The 19328-nt window shown below is 43.2% G+C and overlaps 3 protein-coding genes across 5 annotated transcripts; all 3 read right to left on the minus strand.

Moving 5' to 3' along the window:
* On the minus strand, positions 1 to 5732 carry pyyb (peptide YYb). The gene is made up of 4 exons (XM_061265044.1): positions 1498 to 5732; positions 1191 to 1381; positions 579 to 659; positions 1 to 268 (listed from the first exon to the last, which is right to left on the minus strand). The coding sequence occupies exons 2-4, from the start codon at positions 1367 to 1369 to the stop codon at positions 244 to 246; spliced, it is 285 nt and encodes a 94-aa protein (XP_061121028.1). The 5' UTR covers positions 1370 to 1381; positions 1498 to 5732; the 3' UTR covers positions 1 to 243.
* Positions 5733 to 5881: 149 nt separating this feature from the next.
* On the minus strand, positions 5882 to 10548 carry tut1 (terminal uridylyl transferase 1, U6 snRNA-specific). The gene is made up of 10 exons (XM_061264991.1): positions 10320 to 10548; positions 9904 to 10094; positions 9619 to 9825; positions 9387 to 9501; positions 9125 to 9249; positions 8832 to 9058; positions 8640 to 8749; positions 8087 to 8209; positions 7792 to 7884; positions 5882 to 7437 (listed from the first exon to the last, which is right to left on the minus strand). Exons 1-10 carry the CDS (start codon positions 10393 to 10395, stop codon positions 6347 to 6349), a joined length of 2358 nt encoding a protein of 785 aa, XP_061120975.1. The 5' UTR covers positions 10396 to 10548; the 3' UTR covers positions 5882 to 6346.
* Positions 10549 to 11026: 478 nt separating this feature from the next.
* On the minus strand, positions 11027 to 18118 carry mki67 (marker of proliferation Ki-67). Of its 3 annotated transcripts, XM_061264978.1 has the most exons (15): positions 17930 to 18118; positions 17528 to 17630; positions 17246 to 17327; positions 17011 to 17126; positions 16601 to 16746; positions 16106 to 16318; positions 15801 to 16027; positions 15121 to 15709; positions 14852 to 14982; positions 14604 to 14781; positions 14390 to 14533; positions 13532 to 14307; positions 13323 to 13446; positions 12923 to 13249; positions 11027 to 12829 (listed from the first exon to the last, which is right to left on the minus strand). In XM_061264978.1, exons 2-15 carry the CDS (start codon positions 17614 to 17616, stop codon positions 11286 to 11288), a joined length of 4686 nt encoding a protein of 1561 aa, XP_061120962.1. In that variant the 5' UTR covers positions 17617 to 17630; positions 17930 to 18118; the 3' UTR covers positions 11027 to 11285. The 3 variants fall into 3 exon arrangements, with proteins under 3 accessions (XP_061120962.1, XP_061120961.1, XP_061120963.1); XM_061264977.1 differs by having other exon boundaries at positions 16106 to 16746; XM_061264979.1 differs by lacking the exons at positions 17011 to 17126; positions 17246 to 17327; positions 17528 to 17630 and having other exon boundaries at positions 16106 to 16746.
* Positions 18119 to 19328: the final 1210 nt, after the last annotated feature.

Raw genomic sequence — 19328 nt, forward strand, 5'->3', positions numbered from 1 at the left:
TTCATGCCATTATTTCCTTTATTGTAAACTTATTTTTCTCATACAAATTATTTACAATGTAGGCCACAAAAACAAAGAGGTGTACAAAGAGAAGCAATGCAGACAAATAGAACAAAAAACATGCATGCATATCGATCAATTGAAATAGATTATTTAGATGCAGGGTGACCCTCCAGGAAAATCACAGCTTTGATTGTTGTTGGATTTAGTTTTTTTAGGAGGACGAGTCAGCGTTTTCATCAATTACCATCCACTGTTATAGTCCAAACTGTAAACAAAACAAAAAAAAGAGAGAATAATGGTTAGGCACACTGCAATCACACTCATTGTCATAAGTGTAATGCAATTGAATATAATTAAAACAATATTTAGATGAACAGCATCGTGGTGGATAAGCATACTCCAAATGTTTTTGAAAATTAAACATTTGCAACCATTAAATGTATATTTAAAAAAACAAAAAAACAAACTCTTGCTTGGAATTCTGAGAAAAAACATGATACATCTGGGGCCCACTGTGATTAAATTAGGACGATATTTGATGGAATTTAGTGATGATCTGAATCTTGATCACTCACCGTGGTTCAGTGTCTTGGCTTGGATCTGCACCAAAAAGCAGCCAGGCCATCGCTCCCTCAGGGGATGACCTTTTCCCATATCTGAAAAAAAGAAAAAACTATTACAGAATACTATCATATTGGAAGGACTCATCTTGTAACTACTCGGCACAGATTCGGACAAGCTTGTCTGCCATTGTCTTGCTTCCAGAAATCGATGCTTGACTACTGAGGAGTAAAAGCCGCATGACACGATGATAAATCTAGCCTGTGTAATTACACAGCAGGAGCATAAATGATGCCTAGTGTACTAAATAACACCCCATTGTGTGTGTGTACACTCTTGTACTGGTGCGACCAGTTTCCACTTAATGACTCCAATCGGTGATGTAATGTTTGGCAAAGCTGAAATATGAGACTTTGTATTTGATCAAGGAGCCGTTAACCTTTTAGATGAAGACACTTTATCACAAATTGCTCCTATAAGATGTCATGCGGTAAAATGACAAAGCTGCTACGCAAAGTTCGTTGAAACAAAACAAAAAATCAAAATCAAATACCGCGTAGAGGAGGGAAATAAGTTTTGTAGCTTTCTTCTAATTATGCAGAAAAGTACAACATGCTGTGTGTCACCTCTGCCTGGTGATGAGGTTGACATAATGCCTGACGGCGGCCTGGTACTTGGCCCACTCCTCCGGGGAAGCGTTGGTGCCGGGACTCTCGGGTTTGGGAGGGTAGGCGTCGGCCAAGCCGCTCCAAAACACCAACAAGCACATGAGGAGTGCGGCGAGCATCATGCACGGTCTCAGCATGTTGGATGGACCCTTGAAGAAGAACAACGGAGCAGTCATGCACAGTCCTTCTGGGTCGCATGGTTGTATTAATAAGTGCCATATATCATCACATAGTTGCCATATATCAAAACAAAATGAAAACCTACTTGGTGGAAGTCTCCTGGAGAGTATTGGAAGGTTGATAATGATGCTGGTGGTGGTGGTGATGCTGGTGCCCCGACTTGCTCCTCTCCTCCGTTTGCCGCCCTTTTATAGTGAGGCGCGCATACCTGATGCGTGCTGCTGAGTAACACTAAACCACACCTCTTATTTTTCCCGCTACTCTGACAGCCACGCGGCAGTGCATTGCGTAACTTGGAATCATCCGTTCATTAAAGATTATATATGCTATTGCTCATCATCATTTTTCTTTTTTTTACAAAATATTTTTGGTGACCATATTAGCGCAACGTATTTTAAAAAGCTTTCAGGACGGTGTACAATTTATGAAAGATTGTACATTCTGCCCTCTAGTGGATGAACATGGAATCGTTCTGCCTGTCACTATACGTTGCTATCATAAATATATGAATAATCCATCCATTTTCTGTACATCAATGATGAACACATTTAGATTTTTTCTTTTTACAAAAAAAAAAAAATACACTATCAATCTGTGCTTCGGGTTCATTTTGAGGGAGATTGTTGTCATCAGGATCACTAAATTGTTTTGACTAATCTGCAAAGACCGAACATATTTCTCTTGGTGGTAATGAAAGGATCAAATCTCTCTCAGGTGGTCAAACTAGTCGATTATGGTTTTTTTATGACCTTTGCAGAAGCTCCAGTTTATCTTGGATCTTCACAGTCTGCTGTTCAGGTTACTTATCGTTGTGCGCGTTCATCTGTTTGCGTTCGCGACAGAGATAGATATGCGCATCGATGCTTTTGTTATTTGCCTTTTTTTTTTATTGCTTAATCGCTAGGTGACATTTCACAGGGTTTATTTGCTTGCTGTGTTGGGGACACTTGCTATTGCGTTTATTGTTAAAATGATGCTACGGAAGCAGGAGCAAGTTTTTCTTACGTCACCTCACATCTCGCAAAAAGTATAGAAACGTAGGCAAAAAAGGGGCCATAACGGCGGTCACTATACACCAGTGGCATAGAAAAGATGAACAAAGCAACAACTCATTTGTATCATTTCAAATTATATTATCTGGAGTAAAAGAATAATGATTGTCAGACCAATTAAATCAAATTGGACAATTTCACGCGGCACATTAGTGGAGCGCTGGTGAGACACACACCACCTCTAATGGGATCCGACACAAAAGTTGCCGTAAAAATTTTGCCATTAGGAAGATATTAATAATCACTGCCGAGTGACGCCATCGGAGGTATTGCAATAACAAAACACGTGTATTGTTGTGGTTGGAGGTGCTTTGGGGCTAGGAAGGATGATTTTATGAATTCACACCACACGGAGTTTAAGATAAATATTACGGGAAAATGTGGCCCTTTAAGTTAGTTTGTGTATTTGTTAAACTATCAAGTAGCAGCCAAAATGGGCCTAATCATGTTACAAAAATAGTCGTTTTTAACAAATTGTCCATTTATATTTGAGCGAGTAATACACACGTTGCAAATGCAACTTTAAAAATGAATTTGAAGGGATAAAATTCTGTTGTTGCTTAGTAAATGAAAGACACGTGTTGTTCCGGGGGGCTCCCATGAGACATATGACAGTCATCAGCTGTTTATAGAATAGTAAAAAAAAAGAACAACAAAGCTTTCTTTTTTTTGCTAGGGTCGTCCCCAAGCGCTTGTCAAAAACACAGGTCCATTTGGGCCGAACTCTCAGCTGGTGGCCTCTGTGGACCTCATGCTGGCAATAAACAAGCAGTGCCATAAAAGGCTGGAAGTGGATTCTAAGATTACTCATTGATTGCTCGGACCATCTCTCAGCAATAATTGCACCATCATTCAAAGTATGATTAGAGGAAAGCCCAACTGAAGTGAAAATGGATTAAAAAAATAAATTAAGAGTAATCCCGGGGTGAAGTCGCCCTGTCGTAACTATCTGATCCTTAACGGTGGCCTTTCCGGAACATTTCAATTCTACTTCAGTAATCAACATCTCAACGTTGACTCTCCGGTGCTATAAAAGTCAATGGGAAGAAACAACGATGTGCACAGGACAAACTCATTAGCTGTCCGCAGTGTTTGCTTGTGAACAAGCCAGATAAGAGCAAAGAGGCAACAGTTCAATTTTTCACACGCCGCTAGCGCTTAGTTAAAACCCTCCCGTGGAGAAGCTCTGATAGAAGGAAACTTTACTTGATCGCCAACTTTGCCATGCCTGGTCTGAAATGTGACCTTTTTCTTCGACGTCAAAGTTCCACTCCAGATGAAACATCTATTTGCATTACTCAAGCAGTTTACACGCGCAAGCATGATGGAAGCGCAATCTCCCGGGAGAAAATCAGACTCCTTCCTGTCAAACGCGTGGAAAAGGGGGGTAATGATGTGTTTTTATTCCGTCTTATCTCTGTCAATGAGACACTAATCTGAACAAAGTGCTTTTTAGTCGGACATGACATGGTGGAGGGAAAAAAAAAAAGAAATAATTGCCAGAATCGTTATTACGTGCACATACAATGAATCGGAGAATTTCAAATGGTAAAATTCACCTCGGTGTTTCGCGACCCTACATTTAACTTTGTTGCATTATTCGCTAGTCATTGTCCACCATTAGCAATAACAATATTTGTCATTATGTACCCCAATGGAGGATTAGCTAGCCAGATGCAGCTCGCATAGGGAACGTTAGTTTAGTACCTAGCATTACCCCATTTGTTCTTTTAGTTACATTTGATTTTTTTTTTTACATAACGAGGCTGGGGTCATTGGGAGACAAACTGGGGAACCGATGATAATTTGTTGTTGTATACCGTATGTTGGATCCTCTGAGCGTCAGTGAGGAGCGACCGCTGGGGGGAAAAATGCTCGTCATATTTCTCCGGGCTAGTATGTTATGGACACTAGCTATTTACTGGCATAAAGACTGAGACCGTGCACGTCAGTTGTTTTCCCAAATAGCGGCGTCTCGTGTGATTCTCCCGTCCCAAGAGGAGAGCGGCTACTCAAGACTGCTTCTGACTAAGAACCATTTGTCTTTGCCGGGAAGCAGAGCGGGCCAATTACAGCGGCGGGCCCGACTTACTGATGCTTTCATGAGCAGGCCGGCAGCTTCAGGTAACTCTGATGGATGACGCAGGCGACCGGCCTTACGAGGCTTGATGATTTGATTTCGAGGGCGGTTCTATGTTTTCACTCGTCGGTACCATGTTCAAGAGAATATTTGAAGGATGGAATCAGCTTTTCATATCTTCTCCATCAGCCTGTTATGATTCCCTGGCAACTTAGTATTTGCGTTTGGCTAGTAAGAAATGCACCTATTCAGATTTCTTTGTAGGCTTTGCAAGATGCCACAAGATGGCGCCACATCTACTAAGTCTAATAGTAAAAATTGAATTGATATAATGGAAAGGGGGGGGGGGGTGCTGGAGTGACCATCTTATTTCAGCTAAAAATTTTTACATGTAAGGGAGGAGCTAAGTTTGGCCCGGGTCATTAGCGGAAGATACAAAACATTTTTTCAGCTTATATTGAGATTGTAACAATATCTACAAGAACAGAATAACACGCCTCGATCTCGATCAGAAATGGCGCGAAGCTTGACAGTAAAATCAGGTCAATATTTACTTAAAGTGGAGAATAAGATTGACGTTACCTGTTTGAAGCCACGAAAACCTCGAGTGTCTCTTTTTTCCTCTTCCCGTGCTGATGGATCTAGCAAAATCGATTCTGGGAAGTAATTACAACAAGTGTGATCCACTCAACAATGAACGCCGTTAACAATGTTCAATAAGAGCAACTTACCCTTTTACCTTTCTATTCCAAGCAGCAAATTAATTCATTCTGGTTGAAAGTGAAACTCAAGGACTTTTGTATGGATCAACATTGGTAGTTAATATCTGCTTTCTTGTTTTGTGTCACCTGAAACACACTCATAGTTTGATATCAATCACTTTGACTCTGGCTCGGAGGTACGAGTGTACCCGATTGGTCTTATATCATTAGTGGCTTTAAAGAAACACAGACGGGTAATATCAGAGTAGCCGGAAGCGGGTTTGACAGACACTTGCCTGAGAGATAAACAGAAAAATATTGAGAATTCAGTCCATGAAGACGTACTGTTGGGAAGCATTGATATACTTATATTTAAGTGGTTCAACTTGAACTTCTTTTTCTTGTAACTTTAGATATTCCTCCATTTTCCTGATTGGAAAATTTAAAATGCAAATAAGCATCTCGTCAGCTGCCTCGTGTGTGCCCTTACGTAAACGTGAGATGAATGATATCAATCGGGCCGGGCATCTTTCACTTGCACCAATAAAAACGTCTGCTTGAGTAAGTAATGACTCTCATTTGTCTGTGCTGGATCAGCGACCGAGCTCACTGGTGAAAAAGTTATCACGCTGCCAATACCACAACCAATCAAGCGCTTTATAAAGTGAGACATCACAATACAAATGATTAATTCTTTTCGAAGACCGCTTCAAATGAGTTTTCCTCAGAGCAGCAAAATTTATGAGCATTATTTCTACCAACATAAATACACAAACAGAAAACTATCAAACTAAGCAGCGAAATATACATACTCTTTGACTGGCCATGATTATTCTTGTTTTTAATTTGTTTTGTTGTTTTTAATTGTGTAAAATGCACGGTCAGAACATTTGCCGTTCAATTTCTTGTGAGACAACACCGAGCTGGGAAGAGAAAAAAATCGAAACAGTTGGACGTGCATTTAAAAGTTTAGAGAAGGTCAATTCAACAAATTAACATCCATCGGAGGGGTTAATTTCAAACCACTCTAGCAATTAATTACATTCGTAGATATCTATGCTCATTCTGGATGTCCATTCTGCAGCCAAAACAAAACAAAATTTAACAGTGATGTCCCATTTTCTCCGCTTCTTCAGCTTCTTTCTCCAGCAGCGACTCCACCATCTTGGGAAGGAAAGCTTCAAGAAAATGAACCAAGTCCTGAACAACTCCAGCTGGGTCGCTGCACGGCTCCAAGCTCAACACGACCTTTGTGCTTTCTGCCTCACCCACCATGTGGGGCTGAATCTTGAACTCCAGCGGTCTCTCGAGCGCCACTTCTTTCTCAATGATGCGATCTGTGACTTGGGCCTCGAGCTGCATGCAGCTGCCTTCGGGCCTCAGGTCGGTGTCTTTGATTAGTTCACGCCGTACTTTTCTCCTGCCGGCCCACACGGCGTGTTTCTGGCCCCACAGCCAGTAGGGGGGATCCCGCTTGCCCCTTTTGGACATCCTCGGTTTTTTGCCTTGAGGGGAAACCGGCATGTCGTCGTCGGCAGCAGAGAGTCGCCGCTTGGCGCCCACCGCGGCGGGATGCTCCATGCTGCCGTTTACCGACGTGTCGAGGGACCCGGAACTGGTATCCATTTCTGCCGAGACGTCTGCGGCCGAATCCCCAGAAAAGCCAAAACCCGATGAGACAGTGAGGTCACATCTGAGGACACTGTGGAAGATCTGCTTCACAGCAGCGCACACCTTTTCGAACCACACCGGGCGGAAATCATCTTTGGCCGTGCGGAGGGCTTTGGGAAGTGTGGATGGTTTGAACGGAATGCTGATTTTCAGCTCGTCTTCTTTGGTTTGCGCCACTCCGCCGTTGGGGGTGAATAAACGCACAAGGCCCCAGGACTTTCCTTTGGTGGACTTTTGCAAGTACTGGAGGCTGCGGCAGTACTTCTCGGCGTCCTGGCAAGCCTTCTGGAAACATCTCTGGGAGCGCTCATTCAAGTTCCCTGCTACGTTGTGGGAAAGCTCAAAGGGATCCAAAACATTGAGGGGGCCCAGTTTAGGTCCACGCTTAGTGGGGTTTTCCTCCTCGTTATTTTTGTGACTAAAGTCTGTGACTGGCATTGCATCCCCCTCCCGCAATGATATAACACTACTTGCAAAATCAAACTTGGCATAGAAGGAGAAGAAACCAGCCAAAAGGGTGCCTGGCGGAAACGACATCGGAATTCATCTTAGGGCTGAACTATTTTTGAAACATCCTCTAATTGCAATTGTTTTCTGCAGTTGCGTTCTAATATGTAAATTATTTTTTTCAAGGTCCTCTTTCAACGTGTTATTTTAATAATCACGACGACTTCATTTGTATTGCAATAACCTATGTCAGAAAAACTCATCTGTTGTTCCTTGTGGAGTGAGTTGAGTTCATTGATACCTCAGATGTTTGCGCACAAGTCAGATTGCAACTCGTACCTTACAAAAACTTGCGAATTGGGTCTTATCCCAAGGCACCATTGTACATTAAAATAATGACGGAATCACGGTACGATGGATGGACTTACAGAGATCCTGGCTGTTTCCACTGGGGGGCACCGCGATGGGCTGACTGGGGAAGGTGCAGTTCCATCCTTCAATCACACATTCCTCTTCCTCACCTACAAGGTCAACAAACACTTTCACACATTGGAACTGGTACATGCCGGTCACACTTGCTTTTCTCATGACTTGTTCAGAAACATTTGTGTGCAAGTTGAAAATGTTGCAAAACCCATTTATTATCTACATTATGAGAGACAGCAAATACAAGTAGCATTACTATGATGAGCTCACTATTTGGCAGAGCGAGTCAACACTTACAGGCCATGTCTTTGAGGCGCGCCACAGTGGGGAGAACGGGAGGCTCACAATTTTGCAGGAAGAAGATGACAAGCAGCGTCAAAGCATAGTTGTTGAGCAGTGGACCGGAACCGCTGGGGTTACCTTTGGGTTACAACACTAACCATGTGACAGGAGATTTTACTGGAATACTACGTTATCAGCCAAATCAAAGAGTGACTGTTATTATAAAGTTCTGGAGGCAAAGACAATGACTTCTCAGCAGGACTTTTAATTAGGTTGTAGGCTGTGTAGTATTATAAACAAAAACATTTTAACCTGTTTTTAATGTACTACATGAAGAAATATGTAAAATGACTTATTTTAAAGGGGAAAACATTTTTAATGCAACACGCAGCACAGGATTTCTGATCATGTAAAATGCCCAGTGGGCCAGACAGAATCCAAATAAGTAAACAGAAGTGAATTTCTACTGACATCTAGTGGCCAAATATATAACAAAACCTAAAGAGAAGAATCAAATCAATGCGTGTATGTAATCCACTAAAAATTCTCAATGAATTGGAAATTTTACCTGCCAGTTGGTTCTGTTTGGCCCAGTAGCGTATTGTGAACACCAGAGGCCTCAGTCTCTCGTCTATTCCTGAGCATAGCTGAAGGAAGCGGGTGTTCCTTACGGCCAGACTGAGGAGATGAAACAAGTTTTTAAAAATATTAACATAAAAATGAAAATTAAAGAGCATGAAATATAATCATGTAAAACAACCTGTTGTTGATCGTGATGTCCCCTTGCAAGTTGAGCTCGCGGTGATGAAATTTGACCACCGGGAGGCGGGCACTGCTGACCACGTGGACTTTGTGCACACTGGGCACGCAGCGCCTCAAGATGGTCGCCACCAGGTCTAGAATCTCGGCGGGGGAGGCCGTGGACAGGTCGATGTCAGACAGGATGGAGTCCTCCGAGTGGCCATCATCTGACATGCACTCGACTGCCTGACACCGAAGGAAGACAAATCAATCCAAAGTAGAAGATGGACAACTATTTAAATTATGTCGCACCTCTGATGTACACTTGGCACGGGCCTGGAAGACTTTTGTGTTCTCCAAGTCCAGAACCAAGTCCAGGTCACAGGCGTGAATGCCAAACGTGTTGACGGACGAGCCGAATGGCAAAATCTGGCTATCTGTAAGTTGCACATGACAGGAGACTTATAAAAATAAAGTTGGGGGACGTTTTTTTAATACAACTTTTTTGAGTTGAGCCTTTTTCATTGCCAACTCCAATTGAAAAAAGGAAAAATAATAAAAGGATTTTGGATACCTGGAAAAAACTCCACAAACACCTCCTGCAAGAGTTGCACCAGCAAGTTTCGAGCCTTTTTCTCAGTATCTGCAAGCTGGAACCGGTCCTCAATGTACTGCATCTGAGCATTAACCTAATAAAAATCACATTAGATAAAAAAAATCAAGTCCAAAGAGAAACTAACCTGTCTTAGAAGTCCTTGCTTTGGCCTCACTAGTGAGTTTAAGGATAGATTTTTAACATTACTTACAGAAGGAAGCTGACAGAGTTGTGGTTTTAGGTGATCCAAAACTTGCTGCAAGTTCTGCAGGTCACATTTCATTTTGGGGATGAACTTGAATTCCTTCTTCTCCCGGGGTTTGACGCGCAGCTTGAGTCCTTTCATTTTGTGCTCGACGCAGGACAAGGCAGCCTGAATGCTCTCTGTCTGGTTGAATTGCACAATGGCAAAGACGCCCTGAAGATGGAGAAGGTCACCGCGTAAACAATTTGAACTCCGTTTATGAAGAAGATCAAATAAAAACAATTGCCTGACTTTATCTTTGTCCACGATAACGTCGGAAACGGCTCCAAATTGCTGGAAGTAGTCCACCAGGTCAACCTCTGAGATCTCCGGTTTTATGCCGCTGACAAACACGCTGTGCTGCTCCTGGGTCTTCCTGGTGGTTCGCACATTGCTTAATGTTTGGTGCTTTCGACCTTTGACGTGCTGATCCACACTTGATTCTAAAGAAGATGGAGCACCACAAACAGAAATCATAGGGAGAAATACAGAAGAGGAATACATGGCGACTAGGCTTCTAACTATGAGAATTCGTTCCACATGGCTTAAATTTCACCACCTAGTACTAGTTATTTGTAAATGAGTTATTTTACTTTCACTTCAAGGTTTATGTTGCTGTGTAAAAAAGCTAGCGAAAATAACGAAGCTCATTTAGTGGCATTGCTTACGGTTTGGTAGGTTGACGTTGCATAAGACACAGTGAAAACCGCTAGGCGTCGTTTTAATGTCGCTTTTGGATTCCATAACCTATTTAAAAAAAGAACCTAAATTACAATTATCTTATTAAATATGAAAAACTGACGACAGAAATACTCAGTGTTTCATGTGTCGCTCAAATCTCCCTCCAACGCGGGACAAACGTTTGTTCCGGGTTTACCTCCAAAATCTTCCGGGTTGTTCCAACTGCGCTTGAAAAGGTTCCGTGAATTTAGAATATCAAGTACAAACAAAAACGCATATTTTAAGTACTTATACATAAAACATATACACACCTATACATAAAAGTTTATATAAACACTTCTTTTCTCAAAGGTGTAGCTCATACTGTGAGAAAATCATAATTATTGCCAATCACATTAGTCTTAAGAGAAAGCGTCATTTTGTTTTTAAAATTCTTGCCCTCTGAAATTGCAATTTTTCACAATAAATGAAAATGATTCAAATAAACCCCCACCAATTTTATCTTGTCAATATCTAGCAAGAATAAAATGAAATTTTAGATTAGCACTTCTAATACTGGAATCTAGTCTAAGACGAACTCACATGATGCAGGAGTTCATTGTGAAGATACTTCAACCAGTTTGAAACACTTTGAGGGCCTTGACAGGTGGAAAACCTCTAACTCAAGTGAAAGACGTTGTACAGCAGAAAAAAATACACAATAACGCAATTTTATTTTCTGCCACAATTATAACACAGCTCAAATTCATGTCATGACAGAAATACCCTTGAAACGTAATTTAATTAAATTCCCTGCTGTTAAAATGACAACAAAACACAATGCTTAACTTTTCCTCATAAAAATTCAACATAAGACATAATAGTGCCAACTAAAACAGACTTAAGGTTAAAAAAAAAAAGGGAAATTCTGAAAAATTGCTCTAAACAGAGGTGCTCATTTCTACCGCTTTTACTCATTTCTTAGCTGATCTTCCTCTTCTGGTTTTCGGCTGAGCCTCCGTCTCATCAGTGTTGACCTTGCTGGTGGATTCATTTGCGACCTTTGCCCCTCGCCTAGCTCTCTTGGCAGGCTGAGGCTCGACTGCTTTTTCTGGGAGCTCATCTTCAGTTTTATCCGCATTTTCAGACTCACTCTGGCTTTCCGTCTTGGTATGCACACCAGGGCTTGACCTCTTGCTTCTGACCACTCTCGTGGCTCTTTTAGGGATCTCTTGGACTTGGACCTCCATGTTCCATTTCACTGTTTTTTGTGGTTCTTGCACAGTGGCGTTTGAATGGCTGGTGGCACGGGACTGTTTTTTGTCAGTTATAGCCAATTCTGTTGAGGATTTAGCAACTGGTCGTCTCTCCCTTTTGACTGGTTCTACTGACGCTGGAGCTAACTCTGGAACTGTCACTGGAGCTTTTTGGGCCTCCTCGCAGGCAGAGGCCAGCCCTCGTCGCACTCTCTTAACCGGAACGGCTTGTTTCACGTCATCTTTCAAAGTGGTTTCTATTCTTCTCCCCCTTTGTTGCTTGTGTTCATCTTCCGTTTTATCTTCTGGCACCTGTGAGATGGGAACATCTTCGGCAGGTTTTGCTCTGCTGCTTCTGTGGGATTTTTTGGGCGGTGTCTCAATTGGGTCATCTTGGTTCTCTGCGGGAGGAGGCTCAAGCGCCGCTTGCTTTGGTTTTCGCACGGCTCGTTTTGTTTTTGCAGAGGCAGGTTGACTGATCTGCTCTGGTTCAGAAGCCTCTGGCGCTTCTGCTTCAACTGGGTTAAGATTTTCTCCATCAACATTTTTCTCAACCTTTCTGCCACTCCTCAAAGTTTTTGTACGCCGCGGGGTTCCAGGCTGTGCTACCATGGAAGTCTGCTCGAGCTCTTTTTCGCGCTTGGCGTTCCGTCCTCTGGTTCCTCTGGCAAGAGGCTTGGACTGAGTATCTGTTTCCTCAGAGGTGACTTTGAGTTCTTCTGGCTCAACCGTCTCAGTGATGACTTTCCTGCCTCTTCCTTTTTTGTTCGTGGGTGCTGGTGGCGGAGCTTGTTCCATGTCAAGTATTTCTCCTGGCTCGGTTAGATCAATGGGCGCTTGCTTCGTTTTCCTGCCCCGGCTAGGCTTCACGATCGAGTGCTCTGCGGGAGTCTTGGAATCCTCTCGGCTGGTGTTAGTTTCTGAAGTTTCGGTCACCGCATCTCTCTCTGGCACTATTTCAGGCAGAGCGTCACAAGTTTCTGCCTTTGTCTTCCTACTTCTGGTAGTTTGCCTCCCCGCGGTGGGCGCGGTTGCTTGAGCTCTCGTCTTTCTTACGGCCCTGATTGGAGCAGAGAGGACCTCCTCTTCCACCGGCTTGCCTCGTCTCCCCCGAACAGACTTCTTTTGAACAACAGGGACGTCGTCCTCGGCTGCAGTCTCCACTTGTTGCAAACTCTCAATGGAATTTATGGCTTTTGTTTCATGGTGTTCAGTTGCCATCTGCTCCGGTTGGTCATCACTAAGTTCCTTGACATCTAAAGCTGGTGAATGCAAATGAGAAACATCGGCGTAATTTAACTTAAGGGGGAAAAAAAACATGTTAGCTCATCAATGATAATACAACGCAGGCTCACCTTTGGGCTCTGGCAAAGCTTCGGCGGCAGCCTCAACTTTTTTAGCATATCTTCCTCTTTTAGGCTTGGGGGCAGCTTTCGGTTCTTCAGCGGGTGGTTCAGTTGGCTCTACTTTTCTCCCCCTTCTTCCTCTGACAGGAGCAGAGACAACAGGTTCCTGAGATGGTTCCACTATCACCGGTTCTGCCGCTTTGGCTCTTCTGCCACGGACGGGTTTCTTGGGTTTGGTTGACTCGATGGAGGCCGTGTCCATTTCCGTCACTCCGGAAACTTCAGAAGACTCACAACTAAAGGTTGGAACCGCTGCGAAAATCTCAGGTGTCTCTTCTGAAACAAGATGGGGGTGGATAATATTAGACATCTTTAAGTTGTGCGAGTCAATTTTATGATTATGACGTACCTTTTATGATGTCCGTTTGACAAGCGCTATGGTTCACACCTGCTGAACTGTTGTCCTGTGCTTGGACAGAAAGTACCATACCTTCTGATACGTCCATCTCACGACTCACAAGCTGATCTCTAAACTGTAAGAGATGCATAAAATGGAGAGATTAGCAATGCGTGCGGCCAGATATCACTCCAAGTTCTGTCCCTCATTCCATCCTTCACCTCAGCAGGTTCCTCCATGAGCTCTTGAAGCCCCTCAAAGTCCTCCACGGGTTCAATACCCCGCAGTCTGGGTGACCTCATGAGCCGCTTGATGCCAAAGTGCTCATCCACCGGTTCACTTCGCACTTTGGGAGTCTTCATGAGCCTGTCGATTCCGAGGGGGCCTTCAATGGGAGCGTGTCTTTGCTTCGGTGTTTTCCTGATTCTCTTGCTGGCCGAGAGGCATTCCGCAGGGGAGCTGGTCACTTTAAGAGTTGACGGCTCTTGAATTTCTTCAGCTGTCGCTGGTAGCTCCTGCAAGGCCTTCGCCGGTGTCTTCGGAAGGTTTAGCACCCCACTGAAGGAAGCATCGGCAACTTCAGTTTTGAGGACTTTCTCTTGCAGGTCATTGGCTTCATTCTGTTTTGGAGTGGTGAAAATTCTTCTGACTCCAGTGAGGCATTCTTGTTGCTCAACTTTTTTCTGCTTTGGTGTTTTCAGGAGGTTCCCTCTCAGATCCTCCAGAGGTTCAGCCTTCTGTTTTGGGGTCTTCAGGAGTCTCCTCACACCTGTGAGACACTCTGGGAGCTGCAACTTCTGCTTCGGGGTTGTTACGGCACTCGTCTTCATTTCGGTGCTTGGCTGTTCGGCAAAATCGGTCATCATCTCCATAGATGAGGCACCACTGATGAAGCTGGAGTCTTGACTGCCATTAAGGAGGCGTTTCACCGCCTCTTTGTTGTATCGGCCCACTTTTACCGTGGATCCGAGAGAGAGCGGCGACACGGCCATCTCACCTGGAAATGGGTCGAGACGTGATTTTTGTTTTTCTCCTCCCACTTGTTCAAAGTTCACATTCGGTCAAAGCGGACACCTTACCTGGCTCCTCGGGAGTGTTCAACACAGAAGGATCAAGTCCAGGTTGTTCATTAAGTATCAACGGAGCCGTCACAGAACTGCTGCGGTTGACTTCCGATCTTCTCTTGCCCACTTTTGAAGGCGTTTTAAACATTTCCGAGATTCCTAAAACAAAACATGGTATATATAAAATGGAGGCCCAAGAAAACAAGACCAGGCGTAAGAATGTAATTACCTGACAAATCCTCATCCGTATCCATTTTCGCCCTTGAGATTGCCGTGTTGAAGATGACTTTTGGCGGAGCGGCAACTGGGTGCGGAACTTTCTGCGTGAACGCTCGGCCCACAACAATGGTAGCAGGCGAGTCGGCGTGTCCGGTGCTCGCATGGCCCGGCTGCTTTCTTAGCGGAGTCTTCAAAAGTCAGACGTGAAAAGTCAGCGCATGAAAAGATAACCGTGCTTTGCTTGGACAGTAAATTTACCTGTGCTGTGGCCGCCATCTTCTTCGCAATCCTTTTTGTCGTGACAGTACTTTTCACTGCATTTCTAACAGGCACGGGCGCTTGAACTTTGGCTTGGCCGAACTTGACAGTGTCAGCCCAAGACATTGTAGCTGAAACGAGGAAAAGAAATGTGGAAAAGACGCTATAATGTAAATAAAACAGTAAGTTGTTTTTCCTGTACTCTGCCAGAAAGTTATTTTGATGACATCATCATCATGTTTTCGTTTATTAATGCAAGTTAGCGATACCTTTCAGCGATGCTCGGGAAATGCCGCTTCTTCTTAAGAATTTAATGGCGCTGTTAGTCAAGGGAGTCTTGCATGACTTTCTCTTCATGCTCTTCCTTCTCAAAGGGATTTTGGGCGTCGCCGTGACAAACTGCACCGGATCACCGGCGTCTTCGGCAATCGGTGACGGGGTTTCGACGCGAGACACAGAAAACCGTCCTTTCAAGGATGGAAGCTTCTTTTGGGAGCCCTGGGGTGATTTTTGGTTGACATTTTTCTGAGGGGTAGGCTTGGGGGACAACCTTTTCACACTGGTGCGTGTTTCCTTGTTAGTTGAGCCTTTGGGCAAAGGCGTTTCCAATTTGTTGCCGGAGGTCGGCGTGTTGGGTTTTGGTGACTTCACAGAGGCAGATTTCTCTTTTGAAGAAGCCTGGGCTGAATTTGGTGACTTACTACGAGGAGAAGGTGTACTACGAGGAGAAGGCGTCCTGGGTTTTGGAGTCTTCTTTAAAGCAGATGGCTCTTTGGAGGATGGGGATTTTCCCTTTGGAGAGTTTTTGACAGGCGTTTTAGGAGATCGAGAGCTCTTCTTTGCACGACTTTCAGCCTCCTGCAAAAAAACAAAAACAAATTGGATTGTCAAAAAAAATTAAATAAAACAAAAATCGCACCATGCACAGGTTCAACCACAAGAGTCTCACATTTGGCACGCCGATGACTGACGCTCGTCTCAGCAGTGATTGTTTGGCTTGATCGAGATAGAAGCTTCTTCTTGGATTCCCGCCTTTACGCAAGGGAGAATCGGGGGGCATTTTTTTGTCAAACAACTCGGGAACAAGGTAGCTTCCAAAAGAAACGCGTTTCTTTTTCATCCGTGATGCCGGCAGATCGGGCAAAAGCTCTTCACTTTTGCGTTTTCTTGAGACTCCTTGAAGAATAAAAACAAATTGAATGAATATCAGTTTGATGGGGGGTGGGGATAAATCGTCAATAATGTAACGTTTACCTTTTCCAGTGGTCCTTGGTGAATTTTTGTTCCGTGGACTCGGCATCACTTCGTCATGCTGGGTCGGTGTGACTTCCTGACTCCTACGTGTCATAGGCGACTTGGGCGTTGGAGTACAAATTTGCTGAACAGCGTCACTGCTGCTCAACTTCTGAGTATTGACATTCTGACCCGTCTGCAGCGAGCTCACTTCGGACTTGAGATTTTCTGTACCTGGAGTCACCACATCAGAGACAAGAACCCGAGGGCAACTCTTACGCTTTTTGTCAGACATCGGGGTGACAATCGTACTCTTAGTCTCTGCTGTGGCTTCGCCATTAGAGACTTTGGCCTCGGCCACCGTTGATGTGTTTTGATTTGTGGAAACATTGCTTTTTCTCGGGGTCTGGAGGAAGCTGGCGGAAGATTTCTGAGGGGTCTTAACATCCAGAGATTTTCTGATCATTTGATAGAGATCACTAAAAGGAGACGCCGTCTTGCTTTGCTGCACTTTACCATCTCCCTTGGGGTCCTCCCCCTTAGCCTGCTCCAGTGACCGCTGGATGCCGCGGTTGGTTCCATCTTTTAGATGGGGGTTGGGGGTTCCGGGTTTGCTCCCTTTGGCAAATTTCTTCGGAGTGGGAGGCGGAGGGTACTCAAACCTGAAATCAAAAAAATGCATTCAGTATAGACCATCCGTTATCCATTTGGACTTTGCTTCTTTGTAATGTCGTTTGCCAGGGCATTTGCGCCACCTTGTGGCTACTTGCCAAATCACATGTTAGACAGTTTAAAAAGCGAGTTCCTGGAGATTTAAATAATGGCCAACATTTTAAGGCTCAGCGAGTACTTAAACAGATGCAGGCACAAAAACAAAAGAATGATAAGCCGTTGAAATATGTATGCCACCATTTTGCATAACTCACCTGAAAGAACGATCAACAATGGTTATGACATCTCCACCCTTTAAACGCTCAGGCTTTTGTAGCGCCTCCCCATTGATACGGGTCGGGTTCACTGAGCTCAGATTGGTTAAAATAACCTAGAAGAAACAAAGGAAAAATTAAAATGCTTATTTTTAACATTAGGACCCCAATTCAATGAGGAATGAAATAAAATGTATTGAGAATAATTTCAAATGTCAAGTGTCACTTGAGTTACCTCTTTATTTTCATTCAAATCAATTCTGCAGTGTTCCTTCGAGACTTGGGGAAGCTGAATACGAATGTCACAGTCAGCTTTCCTGTTGCAAAATGGACGCGTTGAAAATAATAAGTCGAACTACATAAAGGACTTGGCAATATTTATAAAAGTTGGAAACTTGAGGTAAGTATGAAAAAAAATCACGAGGATTTTGAATGATACTGAAATCATGTTTAGAAATAACAACAAATGAATGGTACAGTACAATAAATAATCAACAAATTGTGCATTTGAGCTCACCTTCCAAACAAGCACGATGCAGTAAGAGGAAATTCAGTGCCATCTCCTCCAGTCCGCTTAACCACGACTATCTTTCCATGTAGTGGCATTCTGGCAACCTTACCTTTAACCAAGAGAAATACATTTGTAATCGTTAAACAAAACCTGAGCTAATTGGGGAAACACCAAATAACACAAACAAATGAACGATCATCGAGCGAATTATAACCTCGTGTACATTATAGTACGTGTTAGGAATCATTTGCTTCAACTCGAAACATCGCTCTACATCTCGCACAGAAACTTCAACAGGCAATTTAAATAAAAAAATGGTTTATAAAATATTAGCAGAAAGACAGTAAGTGATACTCGTCAACTTCGTCAGCCATGATATATTTAATAAATAATAAAAAGTAGGCTTACCTGGATTCTTTTAATTACACGTCGACCTCGGAAAATCCATACACGTACACACGGGGGTTGTTCCGCAAATAAATGTTTAGTAAAATACTAAGATCATTACAAAAAGAGACTAAACCCAAAACAGGTTAACCACGCGTAGCTAACGCAAAACTACTTACTACGAAGCAGCATACACTGGTTTTCTTTTTTTCTGAGCGAAGCTGGAGTATCCCTCCGCCTGTCTGTACAAAACGCAATCTTAACATCAATATAACATGCCAACGTATGTATCGTGGTGATTTAGAGAATGATTAATTTTAACAAATTAATTTAAAAGCTTTTTAGGTAGTCTTTCTAATATTCAATCGTTCTTTGAAGAAAAGAACTATATTGTTTACAAATTTCGCGGAAGGATAACCCTTGTCTTATAGCGCAATCCTTTCAAAACATTTGAAATTCCGCGCGAAGGATTCTGATTGGTCAAAACGCCACTCTATATGGTAGGCGGGGCCCGTCAAATAACGAGACTTTTTTTAAAAGGACGTGACGTATAAGGCGTGACGCATTTATGCACAATAATTTGATTGTTACGACAAGATTACAGATATAAATAAAGATAAAACTGATCTCACCCAGAGAGCAATTTTACCATTTCAAATGACTGAATGAATGCATTCTCAATTTAACACAATTTAGCCAAATGATTTGTACTTTTAATCAAGTGAATGGGGTTGGAAGGGGAAAAAAGCACTGAAGGAGTTGTTGAAAGAAGAAAATACACATTTCTGACACACACTGACCACACAAACATTGTATTATTATTAAATGTTGGTTTTATTTTATTTATATATTTTTTTATGTTTTTTTTTAATTTTCTTTCTTCTTTTACCCCCCAAATCGCTTGATAATCTTGACAAAAAAAATGCAACATATTCCATATTTCTGTAGTAATCCAGATAAACCACAGAGTCGAGTTGCACGCTCTTTTTCGGGCAGTCCTGCATGTCGAGGGAAGCAGCTTGGACCATATGGATGTCGCTGGGTCGCTTTCAGTTTTTCTTATGTGTGACTGAAGGAAAATATCAGGGCTCAGTAGCAGAGTCTGTGTGTGATGGAGGGGAGTGCAGTACAGAACATATACAAAGGACAGGCCAAGCATACAAAATGATTCCTTCCTGAGACGTTGGCGTGCGTGTGTGTGTACATTAATGATAATCTAATCACGATGGAAGTGAAGGCGTTTTGGCGTAAAGTGATCACAGGGTGCAGGGTTGGTTAAAAAGTCATTCTTGAGGGGGTACAAATCAGGTATCGGGACTTTAATGGAGTCTTTGGACACCCACTATAGCAGGGGTAGGGAACCTATGCCCTGCGGGAACATTTTAACCAGCCAATTCTCGAAAATAAACCCTCTCAAGGC

Source organism: Syngnathus typhle, linkage group LG18 (assembly GCF_033458585.1).
Source record: "Syngnathus typhle isolate RoL2023-S1 ecotype Sweden linkage group LG18, RoL_Styp_1.0, whole genome shotgun sequence".
In the NCBI taxonomy this organism is placed as follows: Eukaryota; Metazoa; Chordata; class Actinopteri; order Syngnathiformes; family Syngnathidae; genus Syngnathus; species Syngnathus typhle.